This window comes from Microplitis demolitor, chromosome 7, assembly GCF_026212275.2.
Source record: "Microplitis demolitor isolate Queensland-Clemson2020A chromosome 7, iyMicDemo2.1a, whole genome shotgun sequence".
In the NCBI taxonomy this organism is placed as follows: Eukaryota; Metazoa; Arthropoda; class Insecta; order Hymenoptera; family Braconidae; genus Microplitis; species Microplitis demolitor.
This window is the reverse complement of record NC_068551.1, coordinates 3972951-3991833: the sequence shown is the minus strand read 5'-3', so window position 1 is coordinate 3991833 and position 18883 is coordinate 3972951. Positions and strand designations below refer to the sequence as shown.

At 27.1% G+C, this 18883-nt stretch overlaps 3 protein-coding genes across 5 annotated transcripts; 1 reads left to right on the top strand and 2 right to left on the bottom strand.

The window, feature by feature from the left end:
• Positions 1-2: 2 nt before the first annotated feature.
• On the bottom strand, positions 3-3309 carry LOC103577061 (zinc finger protein 385A). Of its 2 annotated transcripts, none has more exons than XM_053740704.1 (6): positions 3112-3309; positions 2669-2838; positions 2033-2171; positions 1807-1836; positions 1010-1170; positions 3-549 (listed from the first exon to the last, which is right to left on the bottom strand). In XM_053740704.1, the coding sequence occupies exons 2-6, from the start codon at positions 2828-2830 to the stop codon at positions 274-276; spliced, it is 768 nt and encodes a 255-aa protein (XP_053596679.1). In that variant the 5' UTR covers positions 2831-2838; positions 3112-3309; the 3' UTR covers positions 3-273. The 2 variants fall into 2 exon arrangements, with proteins under 2 accessions (XP_053596679.1, XP_053596678.1); XM_053740703.1 differs by having other exon boundaries at positions 4-549; positions 3116-3309.
• Positions 3310-4913: 1604 nt separating this feature from the next.
• Positions 4914-7542, top strand: LOC103577062 (zinc finger protein OZF). Of its 2 annotated transcripts, XM_008557555.2 has the most exons (2): positions 4914-6102; positions 6177-7542. In XM_008557555.2, exons 1-2 carry the CDS (start codon positions 4914-4916, stop codon positions 6209-6211), a joined length of 1224 nt encoding a protein of 407 aa, XP_008555777.2. In that variant the 3' UTR covers positions 6212-7542. The 2 variants fall into 2 exon arrangements, with proteins under 2 accessions (XP_008555777.2, XP_053596676.1); XM_053740701.1 differs by having other exon boundaries at positions 4914-7542.
• Positions 7543-14037: 6495 nt separating this feature from the next.
• On the bottom strand, positions 14038-17199 carry LOC103577060 (actin-related protein 5). Its single transcript, XM_014440185.2, has 7 exons — positions 16951-17199; positions 16295-16609; positions 15945-16225; positions 15638-15856; positions 15262-15563; positions 15014-15194; positions 14038-14723 (listed from the first exon to the last, which is right to left on the bottom strand). Exons 1-7 carry the CDS (start codon positions 17051-17053, stop codon positions 14100-14102), a joined length of 2025 nt encoding a protein of 674 aa, XP_014295671.1. The 5' UTR covers positions 17054-17199; the 3' UTR covers positions 14038-14099.
• Between the last annotated feature and the right edge of the window lie 1684 nt (positions 17200-18883).

Sequence of the window (18883 nt, the reverse complement as noted above, 5' to 3'; positions counted from 1 at the left end):
TTTACGTTTATTACTCAGACGGATATAATAATTACTGTCACACAATACTGCAAATTGATTTTTACCTCACACTAATTTTTTTTAATTCAACAATTAAATAGCATATTTATAATTTTAATTAAAATTTGAGTCATTATTTGCACTTGAATTCATTTGAAGAGCATAATAAAAAATTAGTTATAGCTAATGGCTGTACTTTAAGTAAGTCATTAATAGTAATAAAAGATAAAGAAAAAAAAAATTGCTTATTTTATTTTTAAAATAAAATATTGTCTAATAATTATTGGCGTAACCACCAGAAATAAAATTATTGGCGAGTGAAGGTATGACATAGGACGCTGTATCGTATGGCTGCATATTTCTTTGCGGTTGGTACTGATGTTGCTGATGTTGATGATGTTGTTGATGATGATGTTGCTGCTGTTGATGTTGCGGTTGTTGATATTGTTGTTGCTGTTTATTTCCATACGGTACGTAGCGTTTTTTCTTGTTGGTAGTTTTCAAAATAGGTTTGTACACTTTATGCAAGTGTTTCTTCGACGTAATATGCTATAAAAAAGGAATAAAAAATTCTTTAATTAATAAATCAAAATAAATAATAGTATATTGTGTGACGAGGGATGAAGCAAAAGGATTTCAGACCAGGGTGAAGTTGGCTGACACCCGCGATGAAATCGTCTTTCATCCTGAGTTACACACTAGATTTTTCATGATTACCTGCATTGGAACTTAGTTTCAATGTCAGCAGCCAGTCAGAAATAAGTTAATTTAAGACCAACTATTAGCGTAAGCGTAAATTGTCATTTGCAATTTATAATTAAACAGGAACTATAAATACTATTTATTATTGACACTAATTTTTATAAAACTTAATCACAGTCAGAACTGCTGACTGGAGGCATTCATATTGGACTGAAATTCGCTTCTTTCGACTGGCTGTAAAACCACTGAAACTTTAAGTTCCGCTGGTATCATGAAAATAAAATTATTTTAAAATAATTAATCGTACCACATCGTATTGCTGTTTGGAATTGAAAAATTTATTACACTGCTCGCATGTAAGTATTTCCCCCTTCTTTTTGGTAGCAGCTGGAGTTGTCGAGTCTGCTGGAGCTGGAGTTTTTGGTTGCGGCTGAACAGCTTTTACCGTCTCGTTTCCGGTCCATCCACCTATGCATCAATGTGCAATCAACACTATCTATCTATCACAACTGCAATAGATGCCATTTGTGATAATAAATTAGCTTGAGCTACATTCATGCCCCAAAAAGGAATACTTATTAATCGAAAGATTTTTTTTTTATTTTTCCCAACACTGAATTGACAATAAAAAATTTTTTTATCCAGGATAAATATATTTTTTATTTTATTTTCCGTGAAAAATACTGTCGATAAATTTTCTCAAGCTTAATTAATAAACGGTATAAAAAAAAGCATTTTATTTATTACAAAAATTTAATCAAAGCTTTAATTTATTCAACGAACTTTGAAAAAATTTTTTTCAACTACCAGAGCTTTGACTATCAAAAAAACAATAGCAAATATAAATATATAAATAAATAATAGAACTTTAAATAACTAAATTAAATATGCATTTACAAAAGCTCATTAGCAACAGATTAGTATGAAGCTCAAGTTGGTTATTTATAAAAAAATATAAGAAAAATAAAAATATGAAACATGCAAAAGCACAAAATTGTTAATAACAAACTACCAATACTATGGACCATTTATTCAATTTCTCAAAACGTTTTATTTTACGTTTACTCAACAATAAATTTTGTTTTTTATTATCGAGGTTATTACCTTTCTCTGCTTTCTTTTTATGCCTGTTTCCTATAATTAATAATAAATTTTTAATTATAATATTACAATACATATATATATTATTTATTTTATTACTCAATTAAAATTTCAATTTATTGCTCCAAATTATTATTTTTATTTAAAATACTTAACTAGAATTAAAATTGTATTTGATGTTAATTCAGATCAATAAATTAAAATATAAATAAAAAAATAATATTTTTACCATTAAGATGAGTTTGAAGCTGCTGTATTGAATTGAGACTAACATTACATACATTACACTTTAACCCACTGGCTTCTTGATCTTTTGAAAGTCCAATTTTAGTTCCTCCCAAATTTTCCATTATCACTTTCGACCGTATCTATAAATTTTTTATTTTTAAACCTCAATGAGAATCTCAAGTATACCCACAGCATAAATACTTAAAATATTTATAATATTTAAAGCCAGTAAATTAACATCTATCATTTTTACTATCATAGAAAACTCATTTTCAAATAACCACGACGTAATTTATTAAAATTTCTGAATATTTGATTGATAAAATATTTTTTAATTACTATCTTACTACTTCTATTGTAATAATTTTATCAATTATATTTAAAAATTTATTACTTTTAATTTTTAAAAAATAATTATAAATAAAATACAATCATAATAATTGAATTTAAAATAATTATTGATCATCTTGATCAAAGATGAATGAAATATAAATTAGTAAATAATATTTTGATATAAATTTATATAAAATTACTTCATTAAAAAATAATTTCAAAATTAATTTTTTTGAATCAACCAATACTGAAAATTGTCTCATGATCATTTATATTTAAAATACTTAGAGTTAATTATCAATACCTGTTTAGCATGTCTAGCTCCTTGTAAATGAGCATCCAAGACAGTTTCGCTGGTGAAACATAAATCGCAATCATGACATCTCACTAATGGTTTCTTAGTCGGCAAATTGCCCATAATATTATCAACTACTGCTTTCGTAACGGGATCAGTGATAGATTGCATGGTTGCTTCTGTAAATAAATAAATAAATAAATTATTATCAGTAATTTCGATCAGTATCTGGGAATTTAAATAAAGTCGGCATTAAAAAAAAAAAAAAAAAACACCATCAGATTTTGTAATCAGTAACAAATGACAGAAATATTTAACTACAAGAAATAATAAACGTTAATTAATAAATTATGACTTAAAATTGGAGTAACAAAAAATATATGAAATTATAAATTGTAATTAAAAATTAAACCATAAAAAAATCAATAAAATCTTAATTCGAAAACAAATACCTACTGTACTTAAGTCAACTTATTTACTTAAATATTTATATTTATAAATTGATAAATATATTTATCAACAAATAAACAATAATTAAATCAATAATAATTAGATATTAATGTTTCTAATTGATCAAATAAAGTTTAAATATTTTTATTAATATATATTTTATATTTCACAACAAATGCTCAATAGAAAAGTTAGAAGTTGTCGCGTTTACAATAAAGACATTTTTAAATGCGCGCGCACTATAGTTACGTAGCGCCGCGTGATTTTCCCGCGGAGATTTAAATTATAATTTTTTAACTTTAATAAATCATCACTGAAATACAAACATATACTTTTATATATATATATATTTTCAAATTTAAATTAATTAATTTCGTTTCTTATTAATTTTTATAACTCTGATACAACTTTATTGCCACAACCTTTAAGTCACGATTCTGAAGTTAGTAGACAATTAACAATTTTTGAATTTTTATTTTTAATAAATCAATTCAATTTAATTATGAATTTAAGTTTTCCCGGGTATATTGTAAGCGCCCCAGTGCACCGAGCGGAGAATCCGAACAGACCAAAAATGTCTCATGTTTGCTACATCACACTCTCAATAATTTATTGTATTGCTTAAAAAAAAGTGTCAGTACTTGATGATCTTAAATTTAAAACTAAAACTTTTTAAATTTCGCGCCAAGTCATTGCCACCATTACTGGCAGCAAGCGCTTATATTCATGTACTAAATTTCCCGCGACAAAAGGCGTCTGTAAAATGTAAAGCCGCCCGATTATAGCGACTAAATTTTTTTGTCCGCCATCACGAGTTCCGACCAATCAGAATTTATTATAAATAAAAATAATCAGCCAATTAAAATCTCGGACACAGAAGCGTGAATTCACCCACACACAACCCTCCGCTATACATATTTGTATATAACTTATATATATATACTGATTTCATATGTAGCCTATATATACATAATCTATCTATAGGTATATGTTATATATAAATTGAGTTCTCTCTATAGGTATATACATATATGAGCGCAAAGAAAATCATCAATGTGTGTGTGTGCGTGGTATCGTGAAATATAGCAGCAGCCATCTTATATTTTGTGTTGAAAGAAAAACATTATTTGTACAAATGTATCGGCTGATAGTGTTAAATTAACTTAAGTTAAGTGTACGCTCGATGAAGCGTATCTTTTTTACTGTTTACCTGGACCACTATATTAGCAAAGGTTCGTTATTATTTATAATATATTAATATACTATGTATATATTTTAAATATTTCTAATACCAAAAGCATCATCTCGTGTGTTGGTGTGATAACACATAAACTCAGCGCGCGTTCTCTGAATCAAGAATCCGGTTTTAGCGTCAAAATATCATCACGTTTTATTTTTATATATTTATTATTTATATTTACATTTATTTATTATTATTTATTTATATTTATTATATTATTATTTAATGCCCGCGGAAAAACGTTATGCAATCAGCTGATCTAGTAGATCTCTTTTGTCACTTGTCAAAAATGAATGTCAAAGTAATAAGATCCCGGTAGTTGGTCAATGTCGCGGACGATCATTGCACTATTACTATTGTAATAATAATAATAATAATAATGATATTAATATTTAAAATGTTAATGACAATAGTGATGTTGATGATGGCTTCAGTGATGATGATAACAACAAGTATTAATAGTCTAGTTCTGTGATTTAAATTAAATGAATGCAGTAGAGTAGTTATTGAAAGTAGTCTAAGTTGGCTTGATAATAATGATAATGATAATGATTGCAATGTATGATGCAGGTGGATTGGTACGTAGGATATGAGCAGTTTGTCAAGCGCAATCTGACTCTGCTCCCCAATCAACATTTAGTACATCAGCACCACCATCATCATCACCAACTACATCAGCAGCAGCAGCAGCAGCAACCGCCTCAACAACAGCAGCAACAGACACCCCAGCCTCCACCACCACCACCACCACTTCCTCCAACTTCATCCCAGCAACAGCACCATCAACAATCACAGCAGCACCACCACCAGCAACCTGGCGGTCCAACATCATCAGCTCGCCGTCACGTTATGACATCTATGTTCAATCCACAAGTTAAAAGTGAACCAATGGGATTTTATTCAGTGGCATCAAGTAGATCAGAGGGCTCAAATTCACTGGTAAATTTGTCTGAGGATCGTGAGGATTTGTCACAAGAAGAGCGAATTCAAGCACAAAATATGCATCAGCAACAGCAACAAAATCAGGGAAATCAAAATACACAGGATGGACCAATGCGTCAATCTAGTAGCCAACAAACGACTAAAGAGGGTAGCAGAGCTAAACCACAGCCGTGCAAGGTCTGTGGCAAAGTATTATCATCGGCCTCCTCATATTATGTCCACATGAAATTACATTCTGGTAATAAACCTTATCACTGTACCATTTGTGAGGCGAGTTTCTGCAGAAAACCGTATCTTGAAGTGCACATGAGAACTCACACTGGAGAACGTCCATTTCAATGTGAATTATGTCTAAAGAGATTTACACAAAAAAGTAGTCTCAATACTCACAAACGTGTACATACTGGTGAGAGACCATATGCATGTGATATTTGTCAAAAACGTTTCGCTGTTAAAAGCTACGTAACAGCACACCGTTGGAGTCATGTTGCTGAAAAACCACTGGTTTGTGATCGTTGTTCACTGACATTTACATCCAAAAGCCAATTTGCTATTCATATTCGTACGCATACTGCCAGTACAACATACGAATGTAATATTTGTGGTCGCACATTTGTACGTGACAGTTATCTGATACGGCATCAGAATCGAGTACACCGAGATATGAGCCAAAATAATTCAAATCATAATCCATCGACTCCACAAAGTAGTGGTGGTGCAACGACACCTGGTACTGGTTTTGAGAGTCCTGTTTGTGATTTACGTTACAGTGAGGGACCATCATCACTTGATGGAATCGGCGGTGGTAAAGGTATATCTGCTGAAATATCAACATTAGTTAAACATAATAGTCTTCATCTTCCGGTACCACTTTTACATCCGCAGACTATCAACTAGTGTTTAAACGGCAGCGTGTCTGAATCCTTGCCGCTAGCGCATCATCATCAGCATCATCACCGTCATCACCAGGAGAATCATCAGCAGCACCAGTCACCGGAAAATGTAACGACATCAAATTCTATTACTAATTCATCTTTGATTCAGACACCAGCATCGACATCAACATCATCAACAACAGCAGCATCAGCAGCAGTAACAGCAACACCACTAAGTGTCTACCAAACTTGTATTTCATCCGGCTCATTGGATACTCCTGAGCCACATCTATATCCTCACTATATTACTTCCACAGAGCCCCCGAACTCACATCATCCGCACCACCATCATTATCATCATCATCATCATCACAATAATAATAATCAAATTCATCATGGTCATGGTCATATTAATCGTAGTGGTATTCCACCACCAGGAATTCATCCCGCATTATATTTGTACGCTCAGTACACTAATACGACTCCTCCTATTTCTTATCCTGATTACATTCAGCGCAACAATTTAAGCGGCTAATTTATGCTAACAATTAAACTTTTTATTATTATTATTATTATTATTATTATTATTATTATTATTATTGTTATTACCTTAGTAATTATTTATTATCATTATTATTATTTGAAAAAAAAATTCTAAACAATATACTTAAAAATAAAAATCTGCAATATTATTTTTAAAATAAATTTTATAAAAATGTTTGACTGGTAGCATAAATCGGTATTCCAAATCTCTACACGTTTCCAATTATATCAGCACTTTTTGCTTTAATACTTTCTTTCAGATTTATACGTATGAAAATATGGATATTTATTATCAATAATAATAATACGATCATCATACATATTTATATTATATTTTTAAAGGAATTTAGTCACTTGAATCTGTGATATAGATAGTAATTATTATCAGCAAGATTTAAAAATGAAAAAAAAATAAAAAAATAAAAAAAAAAATGAAAGGAAAGGAAAGAAAAGAAAAAAAAAATATTATAATAATAAAATATTGGTTTAATATTTTCATGTTAACAAATAGACAGACTAATATTTAAATATTATAAAGCAATGTCACGGAGCGGTGTAGTTATTGGATTCGATATGATATAAATAACAACAACAAAAAAATAATTGTTAACACGACGCAGAAACACTCACTACAAATCGGTAATAATGATGGTCTCTACTTGGTCTCTACCGACAATACTTGTTAGTATATTTTCTTTTATTAATTAGTTTACTATTTAGATGATGAGAAAAAGAAATAGATTAATAGTTGATAACTAGGCTTGTTGATACTCTATTTTTATTTAAAATAGAAAGATTTTTTTTTACTTTAGGATTTTTTTAAATTTAAAATAGTTGAGATTGTGTTTTTTTTTTTTTTTTTTTTTAATTTCATTTAAAAAAAGTTTTACGCGCTCATTTTAAATATTTTTTTAAGTGTGCAAATAGTTTTTTTTAAATCATTTCATTGAATATTAATATTTTTTTCAAAATTATTATTTTTGGTTTTAAATTATTTGAAATTTGGTCCAAATTTTAAATTTGAACTCATTTAAACTCATGTGATAAATTATACGATTTTTTAAAATAATTATTTTCGAATAATTCGAAAGCATAAAAATTGTTTAAAAACTTAAAAATAATTGGAATTTTTAAATCAAATGTTAATAATCGATTCGTTACTAATAATTATTAATTTAAAATTATTTGCGCACTTTTTTAATTTTTTTCTAGTGTCAATGTAGCAGACAAGACAAATTTAAAATTATTAATAAATAGAGTAAATAATTAAAAATAAAAATTTTTTTAAAAAATACACTTATTAATTTTGAAATTTTTTAAATGTGCATTTTTTCAAAATTTTATTTTATCAATTATTTACTCTATTAATTAATCATTTTCAATTTGTTCAATATCTGCGCTTACGCTCATGTTTTTTTGTTCATTTGCTATTTAATGAAAAACTGCTTGATCTTAATTTAAAAAAGTAAAATTTATGTAAAAAAATATAAATATATATACATAAAAAAATTTATCAAGTGGATAAATGATCAACGCGTGTGTGAAGTTGAGGATAATCGTCATGGTTTCTCATGAGCTTTTTTCTTTATCATTTCTCTCAATTTATAAATAAATAAATCAATAATTCATTGATTGATCTATTGATTAATTACTATTATATTTCTTATAGAGATAACTATTTACTTTAGTTGTAATTAATAATTATTACATGTATAGTTATAACATTTGCAATAAGATTTATCTTCATTTCTTCTGAAATAGCTTACGCTATCAATAACACTATTCATTTCTTTGTATAGTACTTATAATTACATATACATATACATATATATATATATATATATATATATATATATATATACATACATATATATATATATATATATATATATATATATATATATAAATATTAAGTATATAGACGTTTTTTTTTGTCGTATATTATTAATGTCGATAGAAATGTAAATATAAATAATTACGCTGAAGAGGGATGTTGTCAAAAAAAATTTAAAAAACAAAAAAAAAAAATGTCTGTGCTTAGTTTTAATTTTTCTAGAGTAATAGAGCTGCTTAATTAATATTAATGTTCTTAAAATAAACGAAGAATACAAAAAATTTTTTTTATATTAAAAAAAATAAACTTACAATCATGAAATTAATTTATTAAAATTTTTAATTTAATGACAACATATAAAATTTATTAAGAACATTAATGAATTAATTTTGTGGTTGTACTTATCATCAAAATTAATAATTATTTTATTTATTATTTTAAATTTCTCTTCTGAACAAGCGAGAAGAGCCATGACAATTGCGAGCAAGGATAAAAATAATGTTCTATTTATAATATTAAAAAGTAAAAAATTATAAATCACGTCGATATATATAGAGATAAATTTTAGTAATTCTTTGATAAATATTATAATTTTTTTTTCAACAAAATACTGTTATATAATTTAATTTTTTTTTTTTTTTTAAGTTTGGTTTTCTTTTAATTGTAAAATTATTTCGAGCTCGTAAAAAATTCAAACGTTTGAAAATAATTTTTATTTATGAGCCTGAAGTTAACAGACAGTTAATAATTTTCGGTTTTTTTTTTCAACCAATTTACTACAAAAAAAAAAAAAAAAAAAAAAAAAAAACACACACACACACACACACACACACATGTGGAAAATTAAAAAAACTATAAATGCAATTTTTGAAAATATTTTTTTTTAATCGTTTTTGAAAAAATCAAAAAATTATTGAACGTCAGCTAACTTTAGTATCATTATTATTTTATTTGTCACTTTTATTATTATTTCAATTAAATTTATAATTAACATGAGTATACTTGAGATTTTAAATAACGTTAATAAGAATCGGTAAAGACTGATTATAACAGACTGTTGTAATTAAAATAAAATAATTTTTTACGTTGAGAGTTTAATCAAACGTTAAATAAAATAAATTATAAATTTACGAATGATAAATTTTATTGGCTAGTCATCGCAATAAACTTTTATTTCAAAGTCGTTGAAATCTCAGTATACTTGTGTTAATATATATATTTTTTTTTCTTTTATAATCAGGTTTAGTTGTTATTAATGTATAAACTTTTATAATTAGATTTATCAAATAATAGCTTGGTTTTAAATCTATCCATCTTCTTGTTCTATAATTTTTTTTTTTTAATTTTTTTAATAATAACAACAAAACCTCTTGTTTTTTTTTTTCTTATCAACTTTTTTTTTTATTATTTGAATTAAATATTTGGCAATTTAATTAATAAATTTTACCATCAGGTCCTTTAGATTTACACGCAAAAAAAAAATTTTTTTAAAATTTATTAGACCAAAAAAAAAAAAAATTGTTTAACAAGTTTTTTAAAAACTTATTAAAAAAATGTATTGATATAATTATTTATAAGTATGAAAAAAAAAAAAAATGAAAAAATATCAGCCAAGCTGATTATTAAAAATTTATGTCAATACTGTTTATTATTTATTTTCTATTAATGATTAATTAAATAGTTTAACTTGTCATATTTTAATAATTTAACGTAATTTTATGATACCGTTTAAATTGTAAATCAAATCCACGTTTTTTTTCCTTCTATAATAATTTCTCATAAAAATACGTTAAATTATTTATAAAAATAGTCGGCTTATGAAGCTAAAAAAAAATGTAAATAAATATAATTAAAATTTTTTAGGCAATAGAAAATAATCATAGAATATTTCATTAATTAAGTAAAGTAAAAAAAGAAAAGAAAAAAAAAAGAACAAATTTTAGATAATTTATTACCGCTAAAATTTTTATGTAACAAACGCACTTTAGTCATTAGAAATTTTTTTTTTTTTTTTTTTCTAATTAAGATTTTAAAAAATATTCTACGATAAAAGAATGTAATTTGTGTTACGTATACACGAAAAAAAAAGTTAATGAATTGGATGAAACGTATAAAATAGAGATTAATTTAAAATACTTTTTGATAGAGATTAAAGGAATATCGAACGAGATTCGCAAAAAAATAAAATTATTTAAAGTAAAGTAAACGAAACAAGTTAATAATAAATAATAAGAACATATGATACCTAATAACAATAATAATAATAATAATAATAATAATAATAATAATAATAATAATAATAATAATAAACAATGTCTACGTCGCTCGAAATTGCGCCTGTACCATTTTGCTTGATTAGCAGAATACGATGCCATTTATTTTTGTAATACGTTTATGTAGGGATAGTTCTTATTTTTATATAGAGGTTTATTACCGTGCTACCGTAAGTCTTAGAGGCCTGAGTAGGGTAGATCATTAACAATTTAATAAACAAATAGATTATTATACCGCGGAATATGAATCGCCATGAAACTAAATAATTACACCCACACACTAACTCGCTTCTCTATAATCTTTTACCTTTAATAAATTATCAAACATTAATAAATAATAAATAAATAAAAAACCTAGTCTATTTTAAAAATAACAAGTTTTTTTTTAAATGAAATTACGACAATAGTAAAGATCATATAGAGGCGAGTGTGTGAAAGTGAATGAGAATTATCGAGTTGGTGGTGCCATTTAATGATAATGAGTCGCGTGCCATGATAACAAGTAAATAAATAAAACAAAGAATAATTAAATATAAAATTAATGTAATAATAAATGTACGTGGTCATTATCAGCTCGCGGCATTATTATTACCTGTCATCAGTCGATACGATATATATATAAATATATATACATACATACATACATACATATATTATACGATACCGAAAAAAATCGTTTTTAAAAAAACGAAATTACGCGCCGCTGTGCCGGGTTTTGCGTAAAAGAAAAAATGATTGAATTTATATAATTAATAATAAAATACAATCAATATAAAATATTAAACGAACAAATAAATATATGAATATTGGATATAAACGATCTTAAAATAAAGCATATCAATATGTGCTGTTTATTATAACGTTTGATCCACCGAAGTAATAAACTCGACAATGAATAAAAAGAAGAAAATAATTTGAAAAAGTAAAAAAAAAAATAGTAATTAAAAAAATGTAGGTAAGCATAGGTGTCACGCGATTAATTAATATGTATCTTGATCAATGGAAATGCGTGCAAGTAAATTTTTGTAATAGCAGATAATAATTATAATAATAATATTAATAAATAACAATAATATTAAATAATTAATAATAAATAAATAAATAAAAAAATAAACGCTTGAATTTAGCTCTCACCGACATATCCTGATTTTAAAAACACATACATACATACATACATTTACGTACATACTGCATACATTAGCGTATATATGTTAAATAGGGTAAAAATGCGTAATAAAGAAGAAGATGAAGAAGAAAAAAGGGATACCCTTTAAACAGAAAACAATAAATAATAAATAAACGTAAAATTTAAAATAATTATACGAAAAATAATTAGAGTTCTATTATATAAATATATATATATATGTATACATATATATATTTATATATATAAATATAATATTAATAATAATAATTAGTACAACTAAGAAGTATGTACTGTAAATAGCTGTCATTTACTTCCCTATGTCCATTATTACGGATTATATAATTAATTATTAATTATATATATATATAAATATAAATATAAATATAAATTTAAAGAAAAACAAATCATTGTACTGCAAGACATTAACCACTGTTGTAATAATTATCTATTATTAATAATTATTATTTTCATGATTGCTATTATATATATATTTATATATATAAAAAAAAACATCAAGATTAATAATTTATATTTTTTTTAGTGTAAGCATATTAGTGAAAGTAGACCCTCACAACACTGTTCTGTATAAAAAAAATAAATTATAATTAGACCTGAATAAAGTACATGGGGAAAAATGGGCATAGGAAATGTAGGAACTTTTATTATGCTGTCAACGAAACTTGAAACAGGAAGTCGAGTCAAAAAATTATTATGCTGCACTACAGAAAATATTATGATCCTGAAATTGATAAGATACTGAAATTAGTTGACTAATAATTTTTGGGGTTTTTTTTTAAACCTTGAATTTAAAAAAAAAAATATTTGAAAAAATTGCACCTGTAGTTTTTTTAATTTTCTACATGTGCATATTTTTAGTTTTTTTTTTTTAATTTGTTGTTGAAAAAAAAATCTGAAAATTTTCAATTGCTTGCTAATTTCAGGATCATAAATTGACGGACAAAAAAAAATATGCACATGTGGAAAATTAAAAAAACTACAGGTGCAATTTTTTCAAATATTATTTTTTATAATTTATCGTTTTGAAAAAAAATTTAAAAATGATTAGATGTCTGCTAACTTCCTGTTTTTGGTTGACAGCAGAATAAAAATTCGTACATTTTTTTGCTTAATTTCTCTCTGTGTAAAAAAAAAATTGGATTCTACCTCATACTCAATTTTACATAAAAAATATAAATGACATTTTTATGTTAAGAAGAAATGAGAAAAAATTGCCGATGGCTTTGATTGAATTTTTTTTTGTATTCAATATATTAGTGCACTAACGAAAAAATTATCAAAAAATTAAAATAATTGATTAGAGCTTTTGCTTCTAAGCATCAGATCATAAATCTGCAACGGCCTCAAACTGTGATAATAGATTGAATATTATTTAAATTATAAATTAAGATTCATGTTTTTTTTTTTAATTTATTTATTGTATAGATTTTATTAATCATCAGAATTAATTTTTTAGTTTTAATTATTCGAGTATTTGGAATTTTAATTCACTCAAAAATAAAAAATGTTTTTATTTTATAACTTAATATTTTGTCATTATTATTTATTATTACTATTATTATTATTGTTATTATTATTATTATATATTGTGATGTTAGATTAAGACGAAGAATGAATTGAGGTCGTTGTAGTAAAACTGAACGTTAGTGTGAGGGATCACTTTCATAATTATCATTTTTTTTTACGCTTTCGTAAAAAATAGAAACTAATAATTAAAAAAAAATTTTTTTTCTTTTGCAAAAAAGACGATTGTTTAAATAATTTGAAATAATTGAGAGCAAATAAAGGACGATTATAAAATCATAAGTAAAACTAGACAGAGTCTAGGATATTCTCGCAACAAAAAATATGAAATTTAAATAATGACAATTGTATATTGTGATCGATTAACAAACTACAATGTAGTTTGTTTGTAATGTCATTAATTAACAAAAAAAAAAAAAAAAAAAAAAAAAAAAAAAAAAAAAAAAAAAATGATTGTGTATTAAAGTAGTTACCCATTGACAAATTTAAAAATAATCTATAATTAGTATCCTTATTTAAATTAAAAAATCATTTATTTATTTATCTCAATTACGAGATTACTTTATACATTTAATTTAGTAAATAAAAAAAAAATTATTCCATCTCAACGTCAACGACCGCATCCTCAACGACCATTTGCTCGGATACAAGAATTGGCTGTACCAGCGGCAACGGATCTGGTGATTTGGTATAAATATTACTTGCTGAGTGTTGTTTCAAATATTCCCCGCCTTTCTCTTCATACTCTTGTCGGGTTACCAAAAATTCTGGTAGATTTTCATTGGTACCAAAGTCACGTGCGCCATGCCAACTGTCAAGACTGGGATTTTTAGCGATATTAATTTTAAAATTTGATTTAAACGGTCTAATTTCTTGCAGTTCACGATTCAGTCGTTCGAGTACACCCGGAAATCTGGCAGTTCCACCGGTTAAAAATACATTGCACACAAGCTGTGACTGTACTTGGGCTGTATAAAGTTTTAATACGAAATCAATTGTCTCAGGGATACCAGCTTCTACTAATCCGATCATTGAAGGCTGAAAAAGTACTTCTGTAGCTCGAATACGCTCTAATCCGACGTGTAATTGATGAGTTTCGCCAGGTATTACGGGCACATTTGAACCCGGACCATCAAACTCAGGATCGTGTTGACGTAAAGCTTCTTCAACTTCCAGAAGACGTTCTTGCTCTAATTCAGAATCCGAATCTCCGCCTTCCTATTGTACATAAAAATAAAGTTTTTAACAAAATAATTTTTCTTGCTTCCCAGGCCTAAAGTACGGTCTCCATTTCCGATCGTCTTCGTCTCGGAATGTAAATTAATTCAACATACTTCCGGTTGGGAAGCAAGAAAAATAGTATACGACCCCCGGCTAAAAAGCTGAATGCCCTGACGTGATATTAAATCACATCCGCGAGGAAATCCAACTTTCTAGCCTAGTGTCGTAATATACTATTTCTTAAATACTTATATAATTTCAATAAATATGTTTTATATATAACTAACTCTATTAATAGCTTTGTAGACGTCCCAGTCTTCGTCTCTCATTCCGAAATCGTCATCACGTTTTTCTTTTCTTGCTAACTGACTTATTATACGCATTCTTTCTTGCGCTGCTGCTGTTCTTCGTTTAGCCATATCTTGTCTCCGCTGCCGCTTAGCTGATTTTTTATCAATTATTTCTTGTCTTTAAACAAAATAATTAAATTTAAAATAGTAAATTAAATACTAATATTAATTATAATAAATTTTACCGTCTTTTCCTTAGACCGGAAATCCATTCATCAAAATCTGCTTGATTTTTCGGCTGTAAAATGGGTTTTATTTTAGATTTTTGTTCCTCAGCACCACCATTATCTTCCTGTGAATTAGCAGCAACTATTTTTTGCTTTGTTTTTTCTATTTTAGCCTGTAAATTATTTATCATTTTATTTAACTCAGCTTCGGTTGTAATTTTAAATGATTTTATAGCTTCTTCAAATTCTTCAAGCTCGCCTTCTTCTATCAGATCTTTTACTGCCAGCAATTGATTCAGCTGCTCCTCGTCTTCAGCAAGCTGTAAATACATTTTTTATTTATTTATTTATTTATTAAAAATTATAATTAAAAGTTAATTTTATTATCTATTACTCTTTCTTCTCGTTTACGAGCATTCATCTCCATCAAACGACGCGCTAATTCACGCTTACGTTCTTTCTGTTGCTCTGCTGTCAACCCAGGAGTTGTAACTGGTGCTACGTATGGTAATTGTATTCTCAATACATTTGCGTCATAATAATCAGGGTCTGCCCATTTTGATATCTCGTCTTGGTAATCTAGTGAAACACTTGAATATTCGTGTACGATTTCCTAGAAAAAAATAAAAAAAATTTACACAAATACAGTTCCTTAATTATTCTAATAATAATTTTAAATTAACATGAGTATGAAAACTCACTTCAGATCGACTAGGAGTAATAGCATTAACATGAACTGGATATTTCAGCTGTAGTAATCTGTGCATATATGAAATAACATGAAAACCACCGACATTTATTCTCCTAGAATTGACAGCATCAACTTTACCACCAACAATAGGGATTATATGTGTCGTATGGTACCCAATACTGACGATAAGTCCATAAGGAGGACAATTATTATGTTGATAAGAAAAAAGACAGTCCACACCGTAAGCTATTGATGGAACGCTGTAGCATTCAAACAGCAGTTCTGCCATAACTATTAAAAAAAGACAACAATTAGGAATTAACGTTAATATTGATAATTGATATTGAAGAAAACAATTACGATTTCTTGTGTAATTGGGATTTAGATATGCTTCAGTCAAAATAATTGGATGATTAACGCAGCCTTCAGTATCAATACCCATGTGAGTAAAAGTATAGTCGAATATTTGTTCCTGAGCTTCGAAATGTGTTACGACATTACGGTCAAATTGTGTTTTTAATTGAAAACGTACTGATTCAATATTTGTTATGTCGTTGCCGACTTGCACTTCTCCATCTTTTTTACCTCGTTCTTTTCGTGGTTTTGCTATTAAATTTTTGAATACTAATTGAGGCTCTTTTTCTGTTGCCCAACCCACTCTACAATTATATGATCCTGAAACAATAATATAAATAATACACAAGAGAAAATTATTAAAAGAAATTTCAAGGATTTTTTTTTATCTTTTAAAATAATTTTTCATTTGCTTGAAAATTAAAAAAAAATTTACGCTGCCTGTCGCTGTCAGTAAAAAATGTTTCAAATTTTATGTCGCATTTTGAATGATAGAATAAAAACAAAAAAAAAAAAAAAACAAAAAAAAAAAAACAAGTAATTGATGACAATTCAGGGGCCTGAGAAAAATATTAAAAAATGAATCATTTATATAAATTTTGAGTAAATATATTTTAGGATAAAAAAATGAATAATTAGATGATTGATAAAAATAAAATTACCATTATCAATAACTAATGGTACTGATTGATTTTTAATTTTATCTGGATATGCATGTATGATATCTTGAATTGTTTTTACATCTTTTAGTTCTACAATATCCATTGTTTAAATAAATTTTTGTTTAAACAACAGAAATAAGTTATTTGGTATTTGTTTTTATTTATGGAGGCTAGAGAATATTTTTCATAGTTTTTATTGTTTATTTATTTATAAGTAAACTGACAACTTTTAAGGTTAGTAAAATGGCAAGTTTGAAAAATATAGGCGCTACTTGTATGTTTTGTTGTAGGCGAATGCTATGAAACGATCCCCTTTATTAAGATTTTCAAAATGCGCTGGGAGCAAGTGCAGCGTAGTAGCAGCACAATTTTTGCACAAAATACTTGTGCAATAGAAAATTTCGAGTATAATTTTTAGTCTAATTAATATAAATATTAACATAAATGAGTTTTAATAAAATTATTAAATTTCAATTTTGAAATTTCGCGCCAAGATGGCGCTACTGTACGTTGCTGCACTCGACGCTCAAATTTTTGCTAAAGTCGGGGTGGGAGAATGAATTACAAATGTATTAACTGACGGTCCACTAGCGGCAGTCAGTATCATCGACAACGGCAGTAGTAGTCTAGATCCTTCTTTACATTTAAATAGAAACACAATATTGCAGTTGATTCGCAGAATAATTCATAAAATTTTTCGCTTATAGTCATTGTTTAATTAAAATGTCCAGTATTTGTAAAATTTAAATTGTGCAAAGTGTATGTGGTGTAGTTAAGTGGTGAGTGTTTAGTGCTAGTGTAAAGTGTTGAGTGTTCAGTGATAGTGTAGTGTTGCTGATGGCTGATGCTGATATCTTCCAAGTTCCTGAGCCCAATCATCTGGCATCGTCTGGTGGGGAAATAGCAGTAAAGTGACGTTTTTTAGCTGCAGTACACTTGGAGCAATTTAATTCAAATCTCCAAGTGTATTAGGACACCCTTCTGCACATTATTTCTCCGCCAAGGTTTGTTCAAACACTCAAGTATTTTTTTTTAATATTTAAAAATTTTTTATAACATATTCTGCCACCATTTTATTTTGACAAGATTTTTAACTTTTCCTTAATTTCTAATCGTTTATTTTTCTATATAAATTTACCGCAAGAGTAGTAAGAATAATTAACAAATTATCAATGAAGAATAAAGAATTTAGAGCATATTTTTTAGTCAAATTAATATAATTATTGACACAAATGAATTTTAATAAAATTATTAAATTTCAATTTTTAAATTTCGCGCCTTTGGCGTTACTGCGCATCGCTGTTGTGCGTCGCTGTAGTCAACGTTCAAATTTTAGCTAAAGTGGGGGGAACAATCGAATGAATCGCAAAATCGATTGCTTTGTAATCAACTGACGGTTTGATAGCGGCAGTTAGTATCATCGACAATAGCAGTAGTAGTCTAGATCCTTCTTTACGTTTGAATCGGAACACAGAGTTACAGTTAAGTCGCGTAAAATTGTGCAGTGATTGTTAAATTTATCTTTTATTAATTTAAATTGTGCAAAGTATTTGCTGTGTAGTTAATGTTCAGTGCTAGTGTAAAGTGTCAAGTGTTCTGTGCTATAGTGAAGTGTTACTGGTGGCTGATGGCTGATGCTGATACCTTCCAAGTTCCTGAGCCCAATCATCTGGCATCGTCTGTTGGGAAATAGCAGTTAAGTGACTTTTTTAGCTGCAATACACTTGGAGCAATTTAATTCAAATCTCCAAGTGTATTAGGACACCCTTCTGCACATTATTTCTCCACCAAGGTTTGTTCAAATACTCAAGTGTTTTTTTTTTTAATTTTTAAAATATTTTCCTCATATTCTGCCGCCATTTTATTTTGACTTACGATTTTTACATTTCTCCAATTTTTAATAATTTAATTTCCAAATATTTAAATTTACCGC